At 43.6% G+C, this 17,589-nt stretch overlaps 1 protein-coding gene across 6 annotated transcripts in view; it reads left to right on the forward strand.

The window, feature by feature from the left end:
• ythdc2 (YTH domain containing 2) overlaps nt 1–17,589 on the forward strand; it is a 175,707-nt gene that overhangs the window by 136,309 nt on the left and 21,809 nt on the right. For all 6 annotated transcript variants that reach the window (XR_010974877.1, XR_010974878.1, XR_010974879.1 and 3 more), the window contains 2 exons: nt 6,385–6,550; nt 13,347–13,550. Coding sequence is in view for 1 of the 6 variants with exons in the window: in XM_068029854.1 (XP_067885955.1) it covers nt 6,385–6,550; nt 13,347–13,550 (370 nt within the window). In the remaining 5 variants the exon portion in view is untranslated. The remainder of the gene's footprint in view (nt 1–6,384; nt 6,551–13,346; nt 13,551–17,589) is intronic.

The raw sequence follows: 17,589 nt of genomic DNA on the forward strand, positions 1-17,589 counted from the left end.
CTTTAAGTATTTTGTCGGTTTCAATGAGATCACCTCTCATTCTTCAAAACTCTAGAGAATACAGGCCCAGTTTCCCTTATCTCCCTTCATAGGACTGTCCCACCATCCCAGGAACAAGTCTGTTGAACCTTCGTTACACTCCATCTATGGCAATAATATCCTTCCTAAGGTAAGGGGACCAAAACTGCATACATTACTCTAGGTGAGGTCTAACCAAGGTTCTATACAATTGAAGCAAGACTTCACTACTCCTGTACTCAAATCCTCTTGTGATAAAGACTATCATACCATTAGACTTCCTGATTTGCTTGTTGCACCTGCATGTTAGCTTTCAGTGACTTAGTGACGAGGACACCCAGGTCCCTTTGAACATCTACACTTTCTAATCTCTTGCCATTTAAGAAATACTCTACACATCTGTTCCTCCTGCCAAAGTGGATAACCTCACATTTTTCCACATTATATTCCATCTGCCATGTTCTTGCCCACTCACTAAGTCTGTCCAAATCTCCTTGAAGCCGCTTTGCATCTTCCTCACAGTACATATTCCCACCTAGTTTTGTGTCATTTGCGAGCTTGGAAATATTACATTTGGTCCCCACATCCAAATCATTGATATATATTGTGACCCTTCCACCAATAGGTACAGTTTCTCCCCATTTACTCTGTCAAGACCCCTCATGTCTTTGAACACCTCTATCAAATTTCCTCTCAACCTACTTTTCTCTAAGAAGAACCACCCCAGTTTTTCCAATCTATCGTCAACATCATTCCCATTGACCAGCAACTGAACTGGACCATCCATATAAGTACTGTGGCTACAAGTGCTGGTCAGAGGCTGGGAATTCTGTGTGAGCAATGCGCCTCCTGACTCCCCAAAGTTTGTCTCCATCTACAAGGCACAAGTCAGGAGTATTTTGGAATACTCTCCAGTTGCCTGGATGGGTGCAGATCCAGCAACACTCAAAAGGCTTGACACCTTCCAGGACAAAGCAGTCCACTTGATTGGCACCCCATCCACCACTTTCAACATTCGCTCCCTCCACCACCGACGCACAGTGGCAGCAGTGCGTACCATATAGAAAATGCACTGCAGAAACTCACCAAGGCTCCTTCAACAGAACTTTCCAAACCAGTGACCTCTACCACCTAGAAGGGCAAGGGCAGCAGACACATGGGAACACCACCACCTGCAAGTTCCCTTCCAAGCCATGCACCATCCTGGCTTGGAACTATATCGCCGTTCCTTCACTGTCGCGGGTCCAAAATCCTGGAACTCCCTTCCTAACAGCACTGTGGGTGTACCTACACCCCAGGGACTGCAGCGGTTCAAGAAGGCGGCTCACCATCACCACCTTGAAGGCAATTAAGGATGGGCAATAAATGCTGTCCTAGTCAGCGACGCCCACATTCTGCGAAATAATAAATAAAAAGAAATCTTGTGTGCTGATTTCACCATTGATAACTTCCTCTGTATTTTCCTGCATTTCTAATTAGAATTCCCTGAAGCAAACATGGCAGCGAATCATAAGTGGCACAACCAATGGCCAATAAATCTATCCTACTGTTGTGTCATTTCTTTGTCTTGGTGGTAAAATGCAACGTTTTAACTTGGTTGCAACTGTTAACGATTCCTGCCAATATGATATAACATGGGAACTGTCTTTGCCATATTTTGTAAGTTTTAAAGGTTGTGTTTCTGTCAAACAAATAAAATATAGGTGCGCCCATAAAATTTATCAGTAGAATGAAACCCAGTTCTTCTTTACCCTTATTTTCATTGACTGTGATCTGGTCGAGCAGGTTCTTTAATTGTCTCAAGTATCCACAAACCTTACAGCAATGTGCATGGAAGTTTCACACACCTGATCTTTTCAGTTATTTTAAAAATATTTGTTACTAAATTAATAAAAGGTTAGTAGACATGAACATTTATTTAACTGAGAGATTTGAAAAAGGTTTCTTTGAACCCATGGTTGGTTAAAGTTTTGTGTTCTTTAGCTATCAGTCAAAATATTTGAATAGTTGACCCCTGCAATCTGATTCCTCCATGCCACGTGGAGAGATTTCAAAAGGGAGGGAAGGTGGTTGACCAGACTGATGTTCATGTGCCTGACTAGTGAGACAGTGATGTCAATTCTTAGCAAGGATTCATTAGTAGAATCAGACTTAAATTAAATGTTATTTTACGTGCACTGCTGACAACCATATGTTGATTTACACTGCACATACTATGGCTTTTATGTTGCATATTACCTTAAAGCACATGTTCATAGCTATCAACTAATTAACTTTGTCTAGGATGACCTCTTGCCATCCTGGATGTGAACATTAGTCAGTAACTGTTGTTTGGACAGATCATATGGGGTTATTCTCTACAGTTGCAAATTAAATATACAAGATCATTTGCATATGCTGTGTGCTGCATAAATTTGCCATTCATAAAACGTAGGAACGGGAATAGACCATTCAGCCTGTCAAGCCTGTTCTGTGTTCAATTAGATCATGGCTGATCTGTACCTCAACTCCATTTACCCACCTTTTGTTTCATATCTCTTGCTACCTGGCCTCCTAAACATCTGTTGATTTCATTCTTGAAAAATTAAACTGACCCAGCAGCCTCTCAAACTTTTGAGAGATTATGTTCCAGATTTCCACTACCCTGTGTGTGAAAAAGTGCTTCCTGATTTCAATTCAAAATGCCCTAGCTCTAATTTTGAAATTATGCATTCTTGTTCTGGATTCCTTTAGCAGAGGAAATACCGTTTCAGTGTCAACCCGATCAAATCCTTTTAGCATTTCAATACTTTGATTAGATCATCCTTCAGCTGTCTAAATTCAAGGGAATACAAGCCAAGTTTATGCAATGTGTCCTGTTAATTTAAACCTATTAAGCTCTGGTATCATTCTCATGGAGGTGCTGTCTTTCAGATCAGATGTTAACCGAGGCCCTGTCTTCCCCATCAGGTAGATGTAAAAGATCCCATGGAACTATTCCAAAGAAGGACAGGGGAGTTCTCTCTGCCCTGACCAATGTTTATCTTTCAACCAACATCACTAAAACAAATTATTTGGACATTATCTTCTTGCTGTTTGTGGGACCTTGCTTTGCACAAATTAGCTGTCACATTTCCTTCATGACAACAATGATAACACTTCAAAAAGTACTTTGTTGGTTGTAAAGTGCTTTGGAATGTCCAGAGGTCATGAAAGGTGTTACATAAGTGCAAGAGCTTGCTTGCTTGCTTTCTTGCTTGATTATGTTCTTTTCTTTTTTGTTTTCTTTTCTCTTCATTCAAATGATTAATATGTATGGTGAAAAGCTGATATCCAAGTACAGATAGCTGGAGAAATATCCTTGGTCTCATCCTACCAATCAGAGAATGAACTCTTTATCCCTACTCTCTCGCTTCTACTTCACAACCAATTACTGACCCATGCCACAACCTTATCTACAATTCCATACGCACCTTTTTTGCTAATTTCTTGTGTAGCATCTTATCAAATACTTTCTGGAAGTCCATAGGCACTACCCTATACACCTCTGCAAAAATCCAAATAGATTAGTCAAGAGAAATCCATGCAGCTGGACAGCGAACCTACAGTCTTCATTGTAGGAGAGGAAGGAGGGAAGGAAAACTGATCAAGACTAATACACGGGCAGAGAGTTTCATCAACTAGCAATTGACAGAACTATTTCCCTATTCTACGTGTGTCCCTATGTTGACATTTGCTTCCCTTCTCCTTTAATAATAGTGCAGCGTGTGTGTGATCTCCTAATTTTGTGTTGTCGGTTTTTCTGGGGTCTCTGGAAGCATAGCAGTGGAATTTTGAAGGCACACTAAGTTTGAGTCAACTGTTAAGAGGGTCTGCAGCACAGTAAGAAAGTTTGAGTGCTTGTGGACCAAATCTAAACTTCCTATGGTCAGTAGATTTGAGTTGAACTGATTTGGCCATTTAAACATTTTAACATAATTAACTAACTCCAGTAAGATGGGTCTCTATTCACGTACAGTGACAGTTAAACTGCACAGCCCATGGCCTTCCTGAACCACGCGTATCTCCACTTTGATCTGAGGTATGAAAATTAACCAGACTGTAACATTTACTCATATAATTTGTAGAAACAGTGACTTTAACTCTGCATGTACTGCATCAGCAAGAAAAAAATCTAATATAGAATAAATGACTTCATTTTTGTCTCACCATCTAACAAGTTAATTCGTGCATTTAACACCCATCACTGAAGCAAGCCATTTCATTCATTTTCAGCTATCCAATGTGATTCATGTTCTTGTGGTAGTGGCCTTTATTGACAGCTGCGTCATGGTGAACATGCGAGTTGTGCCTAAGGAACAAGCAGGGCCATTGACTTTGTGTTCCTCTTGTGCAATTCTGTGGCTATGAGTTTCCAATTTTTCGCTCATTTGGCTGCCTTATATTCCGGTCAAAGACCCATCTGAAGATGGCGGAGTCTGAGCTAAATCAATGGTTTTGTGAAGCAGTTCACCATGGGAAAAAGTGAAAATTTTTGAAGGATCAGTTTAATGTGAAATAGCAGAGGAGATTTGTAAAGGTTGTAATTATATTTGTTTTATTGCCTGAGCCTCACCTTAATGGTGTATATTCGTCCACGTACTGAACATTTACAATCTACATTAATGACTTTGATGAAGGGCCAGCATGTATTATAGTTAGATTTGCTGACGATACAAAGATAGATGAGAAAACAAGTTGTGATGAGGACACAGTGTTCAAAGGGATATATAGATAGGTTGTAAGTGGGGAAAAAATTTGGCAGATAGAGTACAATATGGGAAAATTAGGTTATCCACTTTGGTAGGAAGAATAGAAAAGCGGGATATTACTTAAATGGAGAGATGCTACAAAATGCTGCGGTGCAGAGGGATCTGGGTATCCTGGTACATGAATCATAAAAAGTAATTAGGAAGGCAAATGGAATATTGGCCTTTATTGCAAGGGGGATGGAATATAAAACTAGGGAAGTCTTGCTACAGCTGTACAGACCGTTGGTGAGATCACACCTAGAGTACTGTGTACTGTCATCTCTATAAGGAGGGATATATTTGCATTGGAAGCAGTTCAGAGAAGATTCATTAGATTGATTCCTGGGATGAAGGGATTGTCTTATGAGGAAAGGTTGAATAAGTTGGGCCTGCATTAATTGGATATTAGAAGAATGAGAGGTGATTTTATTGAAATGTAAGGTTCTGAAGGGCCTTGACAGGGTAGATGCTGAGAGGATGGCCACTTTGTGGGGGCTCTAGAAATAGGGGGTATAATTTCAGAATAAACAGTCTCCCTTTAAGATGGATATGAGGAATTTCTTCCTTGGGGTTGTTGATCTTTGGAATTACTTCCCTGAGGGTCGTTGATCTTTGGAATTCTGTATCCCAAAGAACAGTGAAGGCTGAGTCATTTGAATATATTCAAGGCTGAATGAGATCTACAAGTGAGTCAAGGGTTATGGGTGGCAGGCAAGAAAGTGGAGTTGAAGCCACAGTCAGATTAGCCATGATCTTATTGAATGGCGGAACAGGCTAGAGGGGCTGAATGGCCTACCCCTATTTCTTAATTACTTGAGTTCATATGGTGTCATATATATTCTGGCAAGTTAGAGTATAGTAGTAAAGGTTCTCAGTTAAACTCCAGGTCTTGCTATCTTTACCGAAATATCAGACAGGTAGCACACTGATCTGTAGGATGTGCAAAGCCTACCTGTTGACATTGTCATTCACCTTGAATACAAGAAGATTTTTTTGCTCATTAATAGAATTTGAGTGTCACTGCCATCTGCTGTTTAAAACCTCAATGCAACAAACATTATCCTTGCACACTAACTTCAACGAAAAAAAAATTCTGTATGCTATATGAATAGCTTACAATCCCTGGTGAAAAGAGATGAACTTGAAACGTTAACTCTGTTTCCCTCTCCATAAATGCTGCTTGACCTGCTGAGTAATTTCAGCATTTTCTGTTTTTATTTCAGATTTCCGGCATAAGCAGTATTTTTCTATTACTAGCTTTTCTATTACTATCTCTGTTTTTTTTGGGTGAAAAGTACAACCATCATGAAGCCAATATATGAATGTAAGGTGGTGGTCATATATTGGGCAACTGAGCTGTAATACAAAAATAAATTAATATAATCTTGAAAGATGATTAGAATCAGAATTTTGCAGCACAGAAATAGATCATTGGCTCATTGCTACTGCATTCAGTCTATACAAGAGCTATCCACTTTAACTCCTTTACCCCAGCTTTGCTCCACACCTTTTAATGTTTTTGAATATTCATTTCCTTTTTAAAAGATTTTTATTGATGTTTTCAAAAATGTATAAACCAGCAGTTCTCTTTTTATAGGGTTCAGTTAAAGTCACAGCAGCAGCAGCAAAGATACAAGGAGAGGGGCTTCCTCCATCCTAAGAGGAGTTCTGATGACAGGTCAGATCAGTCATCTGTAAAATCAACAGACAGCAGCAACTATCCCAGCCCCTGTGCCAGCCCATCTCCACCACCTTCAGGCAAAGTAAGTAGTTTTTTGAAATGCTCGTTTAGAATCATTGAATGTGGTGGCACAGAAATAAGCCATTCGACATATCGGGCAAAATTTTTCCAGCCCCGTGGAGGTGGCTGGGCCAGAAAATTTAGAGAAAAAGCGTCTGGCCAGCTTCCTCACATGTTCCTGCCTCTTTGTGATTTTTCCTGTGGCAGTGGTGGGAAGCCAGTGAAGGTAATAATTGAACCAATTAGCAGCCAATTTTAGAAGGGATTTGAACTTTGCCAGTGACACATGGCTTTGTCTACTCCCCCCCCCCCCCCCCCCCTTGCACACAGGAGGCGAGAGCACAGTGAGAGTTGTGAGCCATGCAATGCATATGCAATGTTCATTTTGAAGGACCAAATTGGCAAGCCTCAGGCCATTTGTCTGTAAAGGCTCACAAATCAATGCATTTGACCTGCAGAGAGATCCTGTCGAAAGTGCTTGGCGTGAGGGAGAAGGTGCTTGGCTGCTGGTCCCATCATCAGTATTGTGCTTCACATCTTGTGCTGCCCTCCCCTGCTATGTACAGCTCAGCATCACACAGCTTTCACAGTGGGGCTGCCAGCCGTCCTTTCTTCAGACACACTGGCCCTCCTGTGTCCCTGGGCTGCCCATTGTCCTTAATTGGATGCTGAATGCGGAGGCAGCCTGCTAATTGGCCCCCCTCCCATAAAATGTAGCTGGCGGCAGTGCTGCGACATTGAGCGGAGTTGAGACCCGGAAATGGTTCCGTCTCCCGAATATTTTCAAAGTTGGGAAAATTCAGCCCATCATGTCAGTGCTGGTATTACTTTTCCCAAAAACTTGATCAAATCCCATTCTCGTACCTGCCCCCCAAATGATTTAATATTTATTACTTTCAAACAATGAGTTGCTGTTTAAAAAAAAAACTTTGACTTTGATTCAAGTTTTCATGGTGCAGCCTAATCCCCTTCTCCAATTATTTTTATCTTAAAACTGTGCCCTTCCATTGTCTCAACATTCAGCTGAAATAACCTATCGCCACTCAATTTATAACCCTTCATAATCTTCGACTTTTATCGGAATATCACTTCATTTCAACTCTTATTAGGGGAAAAAAAACTAAATTTGCTGCATGAAACGCACAATAGTTAATAAACAAAATACTCAGGTCAGGCAGCATCTGTGGAGAGAAAAACAGTTAACATTTCAGGTCGTGACCTTTCATCGGTTAGTAAGAAATGGTTTGTATTTGTCCTTCAATTATGAAGGCAAAACCATAACACTTTGCCGATTTGAATCTGAAATATATGTAATATGTATTTGTTGCTGTACTTGCATAGCTGTGCTCTCACTAAAACAAATGAACTTTACATCCTTAGGACATCCCAAAGTGCATCTCAGTAACTGAAACACTTTTGAAATATAGGAGAGAACTTTAACCCAAAAAAAGGGTAGGTCTGGGTCAGGGGTTGGGAGGTTAAAGTCAGAAAAATCTATTTCCCAACCTGTGCCCAACTCCAACTTGCCCGTAACAAAAACAAGAAATGCTGGAATCACTCAGCAGGTCTGGCAGCATCTGTGGAAAGAGAAGCAGAGCTAACGTTTCGGGTCAGTGACCCTTCTTCGGAACTGCCCGTGTTTGACTTTAACTGAGGCTGGGAGGTGAGCAGGCGACCACACTGCTCCAAGGAGGCAGGTTGGTACTTTAAAGTATAATAATGAGACTGTATGCCTCATTGTCATTCTACTTTTGGAATTTAACTGCTGTCGACTAGCAGTTTCATTGAAGTGAGGACTTAGTCAATTCAGCAGTTAGCCTTTACAACTACCTCCTGGATCCAAATGCCTGCATGGGAAGCCTCAGACCTCCATGACCTTCCCTTTCCCTCCCCTCCCCAAGGCTTCTGATCCACCACAGGGCCTCTGACCTCGTGTGCATCCCCCCAAATTCCCCCCGAGGCCTCTGTTCTCCTTCCCTATTTTTTGTATATTAATTGTGGGCAGCTTTTTTTATTCGTTCGGGGGATGTGGGCATCGCTGGCTAGGCCAGCATTTATTGCCCATTCCTAATTGCCCTTGAGAAGGTAGTGGTGAGCTGCCTTCTAGAACTGCTGCAGTCCTTGGGGTGTAAGTAGGCCAACAATGCTGTTAGGAAGGGTGTTCCAGGATCATCTTGTGAATGGAAAGCGGTTTCCAGTGGTATTCAACAGGACTCGGTGTTGGGTCCCTTGCTGTTTGTGCTATATATTAATAATTTGGACTTAAATGTGGGAGGCATGATTGGGAAATTTGCAGACGACATGAAAATTGGCCATGTAGTTGATAGTGAAGAGGATAGCTGTAGACTCCAGAATGATATCAATGGTTTGGTTGAGTGGGCGGAAAAGTGGTAAATGGAATTCAATCCGGACTAGTGTGAGGTAATGCATTTGGTAAGGGCAAACAAAGCAAGGGAATACACAATAAACGGCAGGATATTGAGAGAGGTAGAAGAAGTGAGACACCTTGGAGTGCATGTCCACAGTTCCCTGAAGTTAACAGGACAGGTAGATAAAGTGGTGAAGAAGGCATATAGAAAGCTTTCCTTTATTGGCCGAGGTATAGAATACAAAAGCAGGAATGTAACGCTGAAACTGTATAAAATGCTGGTTAGGCCACAACTGGAGAATTGCGTACAGTTCTGGTCACCATATTACAGGAAGGAAATAATTGCTCTGGAGAGAGTGCAGAGGAGATTTACAAGAATGTTGCCAGGGCTTGAAAGTTGCAGCTATGATTGGATTGGCTCAAGTTGTTTTCTTTAGAACAGAGAAGGCTGAGGGGTGACTTAATTGAGGTGTACAAAATTAAGGGGCTTAGATAGAGTAGACAGGAAGGACCTGTTTCCCCTCGCGGAGAGGTCAATTACCAGGGGGCACAGATTTAAGGTGATTGGTAGAAGGATTAGAGGGAACATGAGAAAAATCTTTTTCATCCAGAAGGTGGTGGGTGTCAGAAAATCACTGCCCGGATCAATGGTGGAGGCAGAAACCCTCATTTAAAAGGTACCTGGACATGCACCTAAAGTGCTGTAACCTGCAAGGCTATGGACCAGGTGTTGGAAGGCGGGCTGGATTAGATTGGGCAGTTACTTTTTTCAGCTGGCGCAGACATGATGGGCTGAATGGCCTCCTTCTGTGCCAGAACTTTTCTATGGTTCTATCTTGACCCAGCGACAGTGAAGGAACGGCGCTTTAGTTCCAAGTCAGGATGGTGTGTGGCTTGGAGGGGAAATTGCAGGTGGTGGTGTTCCCATGCACCTGCTGCCCTTGTCCTTCTAGGTGGTAGAGGTCACGGGTTTGGAAGGTGCTTTTGAAGGAGCCTTAGTGAGCTGTTGCAGTGCATCTTGTAGATGTTCTTCTGTGGTGGAAGCAGTGACAGTTGAAGGTGGTGGATGGGGTGCCAATCAAGTAGGCTGCTTTGTCCTGGATGGTGTCAAGCTTCTTGTGTTGGAGCTGCACCCATCCAGGCAAATGGAGAGTATTCCATCACACTCCTGACTTGTGCCTTGTAGGTGGTGGATAGGCACTGGGGCGACAGGAGGTGAGTTGCTCGCTGCAGAATTCCCAGCCTCTGACCTGCTCTTGTAGCCACAGCATTTATATGGCTGGTCCAGTTCAGTTTTTGGTCAATGGTAACTCCCAGGATGTTGATAGTGGGGGATTCAGTGATAGTAATGCCATTGAACGTCAAGGGAGATGGTTAGAATCTCTCTTGTTTGAGATGGTCGTTGTCTAGCGCGAATGTTACTTGCCACTTATCAGCCCAAGCCTTGATGTTGTCCAAGTCTTGCTGCTTATGGACATGGACTGCTTCAGTATCTGAGCAATCACAAATGGTGCTGAACATTGTGCAATCATCAGCAAACATCCCCACTTCTGATCTTATGATGGAGGGAATTTCATTGATGAACCAGCTGAAGATGGTTGGGCCTAGGACATTACCTTGAGGAACTCCTGCAGTGATGTCCTGGGACTGAGATGATTGACCTGCAACAACCATCTTCCTTTGTACTAGGTATGACTCCAACCAGTGGAGAGATTCCCATTGACTCCAGCTTTGCTCCTTGATGCCATACTCGGTCAAATGCTGCCTTGATGTGAAGGGCAGTCATTCTCACCTCACCTCACCTCTTGAGTTCAGCTCTTTTGTCCATGTTCGGACCAAGGCTGTAATGAGGTCAGGAGCTGAGAGGCCCTAGCAGAACCCAAACTGCACATCAGTGAGCAGGTTATTGCTGAGCATGTGCCACTTGATTGCACTTTTGACAACCCTATCCATCACGTTGCTGATGATTTGGAGTAGACTGATAGGACAGAAATTGGAAGGATTGGATTTGTCCTGCTTTTTGTGTACAGGACATACCTGGGCAATTTTCCACATTGCTGGGTTGATGCCAGTGTTGTGGCTGCACTGAAACAGCTTGGTTAGGGGCGCGGCTAGTTTTGGAACACAAGTCTTAAGTACTATTGCTGGAATGTTGTCAGGACCCAGCCTTGCAGTATCCAGTGCCTTCAGCCGTTTCTTGATATCATGTAGAGTGAATCAAATTGGCTGAAGACTTGTTTCTGTGATGCTGGGGACTGCAGGAGGAGGCTGAGATGGAACATCCACTCTGCACTTCCGGCTGAAGATGGAAAGAGCTGGTGGGCATTAACTGGGGATTCACTTGTGCTCTGAAAATGTTTAATCTTGCAGCTAAGCAGGCTCAGGTCTGGTTAGTACTTGGATGGGAACCGCCTGGGAATACTAGGCCTTTGTAATGGCCGGTTAGCTCAGTTGGTTAGAGCATGGTGCTAATAATGCTAAGATCGTGGGTTTGATCCCCATATGGGACCCTCCTTTCTTTAGACAGGGAGACAGTGGCATGGTAGTTGTCACTGATCTAGTGGTCCAGAGGCCCAGGCTAATATCCTGAGGACAGAGGTTCAAGTCCCACCACAGCAGCTATTGGAATGGTCTGACCAAGGTGACCATTTATAGGTCCAGGCAGCCGGCAATTCAGGGGGTTGTCCACCCAGACTCTCTTCCTGTCTTCCGTGGCTACGTCCGCACCCGGGTGTCCCTGGAGAGGGAGCACGCGGTGTCTACCGGTATACTTGAGGCCTTCCGTGACCAGTTGGCACCAGAGGGACCAGAGTGCATCATCACTACCGGGATTGATTTTTTAGTTTGATGTAGTTAGGTTTCCTTTATGGTTTGTTTTTTGTTACTGTATGGCACTGGTGCCCCTTCATTAGGGATATCTAGTCCCTTTCCTTTACTTGATTTGGTTGTTGAAAGGAGGTACAAATAGACACTAATTAAACTGTGATTGTTGGGTTAGGAGGTGCTAGTTTGTAATCTGTAACTGTAAATAAATGCTAAGAAAGGGTGTAAAGATTAGCTCCGGTTAAATCCTTTACTAACTGCCTTTCTGGAATACAATACCAGCACTCTCTTTTCTCCCCCCACCCCCCAATCACCCAACTGGGTCTGCAATCATAGAACATAGCACAGTACAGGCCCTTCGGCCCACGATGTTGTACCGACCATTTAACCTACTCTAAGATCCCCCTGGCCATGTGGCCTTTGACCTCTTCTTTTCTCTTCCCCCCCCCCCCCCCCAAATCCTTGGGATTGGCAGCCCACGTGATCTACTTTCCCCCTACCGCCAATCGATCCCATCCCTCCCCTCCTCCCCTCAACCTCTCAATCTCACCCCTTGGCTTGGACTTACCTGCTCCTGCGTCCTTCACTGACTGGCTCCCCTGCTCATCTGTACGCCAGCTTGTCAGTCAGGCTAGCTTCTGGGCAGGGAACCGATTGGTGACATCATGCACATGTTGTGGAGCTGAAACTCCACAGCTTGTGACGAAATCACCAATGGAGGTTCCCCATGACTTGCTGACTGACCCACTCCCTAGGGGTCAGGTAAGTAAAAATGGCCCCCATAGTCATGGTTATTGTAGGCAAAATGGCAGGCAATTTAAAGAAAAAAATTATCTTCCCAAAACAGAAAAGCCTCTTGATTTATCATTTCATTAATTAAAAATCAGACTTTCAAGTTTCTCAAAATATGTTTCTTTGCTGAAGAGTCTGGTTCCTAAATAGGAAGCTTGAACTTGATTCCCAGTATTAATATTCACATTTGTGACTCCCATAGAGTCTTCAGTCTTTACTGGCCATTTGAGGAATGATGAAAACCATCAGAATCCATCTTGTGTTGCTTTAAACATGCTGTTAAGTCATCAAGGAGCAGTATACATTGCACTTATTGTGGAGATTATATCATAGTCTTGCCACTCAGGCATACAGAATGTCATGAATCTTTTTTCTTGAAGGGTATTTCATGATAGTGAATTCAAGTATGTAGTCATACTTCATTTAAATTATCTTCAGATTACAAAATGGTGCAGCTTTTGTTTGTTTGCAGGTTGTATTTTTTGTCTAGGAGCACCATCTCCTGTATGTTTAATATATTCTGAAAGTAAGATCCTCATAGTTTAATGGTATGTGCTACTTCTGAAGAAGTCTGGTTTCAGACAGCTTTTCAGCTAAAGTAATTGAGTACTTGCTGCTAACTCAAAGACTAAAATGTTGAGTCTTGGGGTCATAATTGCCTGAGGTGAAGTAATTTTTGTCTGTTTTCAGTCATGCTATTGGCTGTAGTGCATTGGCAACATGGAGGGAAAGTTCTGAATTATGATTCAGACCATCTCCTGCCACCCAGCATAAAAAGACTTTGGAACAAGATAAAAAAGGGTTTAAGAGTAACAGAATCGTAATTTATCTTTAGGGCTCTAAATCTCCATCACCGAGGCCAAATGTACCAGTTCGCTTTTTCATTTTGAAGAGCAGCAACCTTCGTAATCTTGAGATTTCTCAACAAAAGGGAATCTGGTCCACTACACCCAGCAATGAACGTAAACTAAACCGTGCATTTTGGGAAAGCAGCATTGTGTATCTTGTATTTTCTGTGCAAGGATCAGGGCACTTCCAGGTAAAAATTATACTATATTGAAGTATTTAACAGATGTGTATTTATTCCCTTCAGTTAGGTTGCTATTGAATGTATGTCAAGCATTATCTGTAACATTAAAATCCTTTTTTATACTTAATTTCTTACGTAGCTTCTCATTAGACACTTGATTTAACAAATAAGCAAATTGTGAATTATGTGTGTCACATTCATTGTTCTTTGGGTTGAGTTTTCAATTGACTAAATGATTTGTTTTTTCAGCTTCTGAGAAGCAACGCTTCATTTCATAGTCCTTGTAAAAAGACTGCTTTGTACAATAACTTCACATTACTGCCCCATCAGTCAGCTCTCAATCATCAGCAAAGAGCAGTGGCACCACGGCTGGCACTGTTGTTCAGCAGGGAGGGACAAAGCGCAGAAGAGCAATAGTTATAGGGGACTCTATAGTCAGGGGCACAGATAGGCACTTCTGTGGACGTGAAAGAGACTCCAGGATGGTATGTTGCCTCCCTGGTGCCAGGGTCAAGGATGTCTCTGAACGGACAGGGGGCATTCTGAAGGGGGAGGGTGAACAGCCAGAGGTTGTGGTACACATCGGTACCAAGGACATAGGCAGGAAGAGTGATGAGGTCCTGCAGGAGAAGTTTAGGGAGTTAGGTAGTAAGTTTAAAAAACAAGACCTCTAGGGTTGTAATCTCGGGATTACTCCCTGTGCCACGAGCCAGTGAGGCTAGAAATAGGAAGATAGTGCAGCTAAACACGTGGCTGAACAGCTTGTGTGGAAGGGAGGGTTTCAGATATCTGGACCATTGCGATCTCTTCAGGGACAGATGGGACCTGTACAAGAAGGACGGGTTGCATCTAAACTGGAGGGGCACAAATATCCTGGCTGCGAGGTTTGCTAGCGTCACTCGGGAGGGTTTAAACTAGTGTGGCGGGGGGTGGGAACCAGAGCAGTAGGACAGCAAGTGAAATAAAAGAAGGGGAACTAGTAAATAAGGCCAGTAAGACGAAGAGGAAGAGCAGGCAGGGAGATGTTGTGGAGCACAGCGGGACTGGTGGTCTGGAGTCCAGTTGTTTCAATGCAAGAAGTGTAACAGGTAAGGCAGATGAACTTAGAGCTTGGATTAGTACTTGGCACTATGATGTTGTTGCTATTACAGAGACATAGTTGAGGGAAGGACAGGATTGGCAGATAAATGTTCCAAGATTTAGAAGCTTCAGGCGGGATAGAGGGGGATGTAAAAGGGGTGAGGGAGTTGCATTACTGGTTAAGGAGAATATCACAACTGTACTGCAGGAGGACACCTCGGAGGGGTCATGCAGCGAGGCAATATGGGTGGAGCTCAGGAATAGGAAGGGTGCAGTCACGATGTTGGGGGTTTACTACAGGCCTCCCAACAGCCAGCGGGAGGTAGAGGAGCAGATATGTGGACAGATTTTGGAAAGATGTAAAGGTAACAGGGTTGTAGTGGTGGGTGATTTTAACTTCCCCAATATTGACTGGGACTCACTTAGTGCTAGGGACTTGGATGGGGCAGAATTTGTAAGGAGCATCCAGGAGGGCTTCTTGAAACAATACGTAGATAGGCCAACTCGGGATGGGGCCGTACTGGACCTGGTATTGGGGAATGAGCCCGGCCAGGTGGTCGAAGTTTCAGTAGGGGAGCATACGGCATGCTTGCCTTCATCAGTCGGGGCACAGAATATAAAAATAGGCAAGTCATGCTGCAGCTGTACGGAACTTTAGTTAGGCCACACTTGGAATATTGCGTGCAATTCTGGTCGCCACACTACCGTAAGGATGTGGAGAGGGTACAGAAGAGGTTTACCAGGATGTTGCCTGGTCTGGAAGGCATTAGCTATGAGGAGAGGTTGGATAAACCCGGATTGTTTTCACTGGAACGAAGGAGGTGGATGGGCGACATGATAGAGGTTTACAAAGTTATAAGCGGCTAGGACAGAGTGGATAGTCAGAAGCTTTTTCCCAGGGTGGAAGAGTCAGTTACTAGGGGACTTGGGTTTAAGGTGAGAGGGGCTAAGTTTAGAGGGGATGTGCGAGGCAAGTTCTTTACACAGAGGGTGGTGAGTGCCTGGAACTTGTTGCCGGGGGAGGTGGTGGAAGCAGGTACCATAGAGACGTGAAAGAGGCATCTTGACAAATACATGAATAGGATGGGAATAGAGGGATACAGACCCCGGAAGTACAGAAGGTTTTAGTTTAGGCAGGCATCAAGATCGGCGCAAGCTTGGAGGGCCGAATGGCCTGTTCCTGTGCTGTACTGTTCTTTGTTCTATTGGAAGGTGTCATCGACAGTGCTATTGCTCAAAACATACTCTCAGATAAACTGCTCACCGATACTCAGTTTGGGTTCTGCCAGTACCACTCGGTGCCAGATCTCATTACAGCCTTTGTCCAAGCATGGACAGAAGAGCTGAATTCTAGGGATCAGACGAGAGTAACTGCCCTTGACATTATGGCAGCATTTGACCGAGTGCAGCATCAAGGAGCCCTAGTAAAATAGATGTTAGTGGAAACCATGGGGTAAACTCCCCTGGCTGGAGTCATATTTAGCACAAAGGAAGATGGTTGTGGTTGTTGGAGGCCAATCACCTCAGCCCCAGGACATCACTGCAGGAGTTCCTCAGGGTAGTGTCCTAGGTCCAACCATCTTCAACTCCTTCATCAATGACCTTCCCACCATCATAAGATCAGAAGTGAGGATGTCCTCTGCTGATTGCGCAGTGCTCAGTTCCATTTGCAAATTGTCAAGTAAAAGAAAGTATAGTTGAGGCCACAATCCGATCAGCCATGATCTTATCAAATGGTGGAGCAGGCTCAAAGGACTGAGTGGCTTACTCCTGCTCCTAATTTATATGTTCGTATGTTTGTCCTCGGTTAATGAAGCAGTCCGTGCACACATGCAGCACGACCTGGACAACTTTCGGACTTGCGCTGATAAGTGGCAAGTAACACTCACGGCAAGCAAGTGTCAGATAATGACTATCTCCAACAAGAGAGATTCTAAACACCACCTCTTGACGTTCAACTGCATTACCATACTGAATTCTCCGCCATCAAAATCCTGGGAATCACCATTTACCAGAAACTTAACTGGACCTGCCACATAAATGTAAGAGCAGGTCAGAGACTGGGTATTCTGTGGCAAGTAACTTACCTCCTGACTCCCTAAAGCCTTTCCACGATCTGCAAGGCACGAGTCAGGAGTGTGATGAAATACCTTCCACTTGCCTGGATGAATGCTGCTCCAACGACAATCAACATCACGTAGGATAAAGCAGCAACTTGATTGGCATCTGGTCCACCACCATAAATGATCTGTCACTCAACCACTAGCACACTGTGGCTCCAGTGTGTACCATCTGCAACCTTTGTTGCACTCCCTCTATGGCAAGTATATCTTTCCTTAGGCAAAGAGACCAAAACTGTATGCAGTATTCTAAGTGCGGTCTCGCTAAGGGTCTATACAATTGCAGCAAGACAGCTTTACTCCTGTATTCAAATTCTCTTACAACAAAGACCAACATACGATTTTCCTTCCAAATTGTTTGCTGCACCTACATGTTAGCTTTCAGTGACTTCTGAAGAAGGACACTCGGGTCCCTTTGGACATCAACACTTCCCAATCTCTATTTAAAAAATACTCTGCATTTCTGCTTATCTACCAAAGTGGCTAACTTCACATTTTTCCACATTCTTTTCCATCTGTCATCTTCTTGCCCACTCACTTAGCCTGTCTAAATTCCCCTGAAGCCCCTTTGCATCCTCCTCACAACTCATTTCCACCAAGTTTTGTGTCATCAGCAAACTTGGAAATATTACATTTGGTCCCCACATCCAAATCATTGATATAGATTGTGAATAGCTGGGACTCGAGCACTGATCCTTGCGGCACCCCACTCGTCACAGCCTGCCAACCTGAGAATGACCCGTTTATTCCTACACTCTGTTTTTTGTCCAGTAACCAATTATCCATTCATGCCAGTATATTAACCCCAATCCCATGTGTTCTAATTTTGCTTACTAACCACCTGTGTG

Source organism: Heterodontus francisci, chromosome 4, assembly GCF_036365525.1.
Source record: "Heterodontus francisci isolate sHetFra1 chromosome 4, sHetFra1.hap1, whole genome shotgun sequence".
Lineage (NCBI taxonomy): Eukaryota > Metazoa > Chordata > Chondrichthyes > Heterodontiformes > Heterodontidae > Heterodontus > Heterodontus francisci.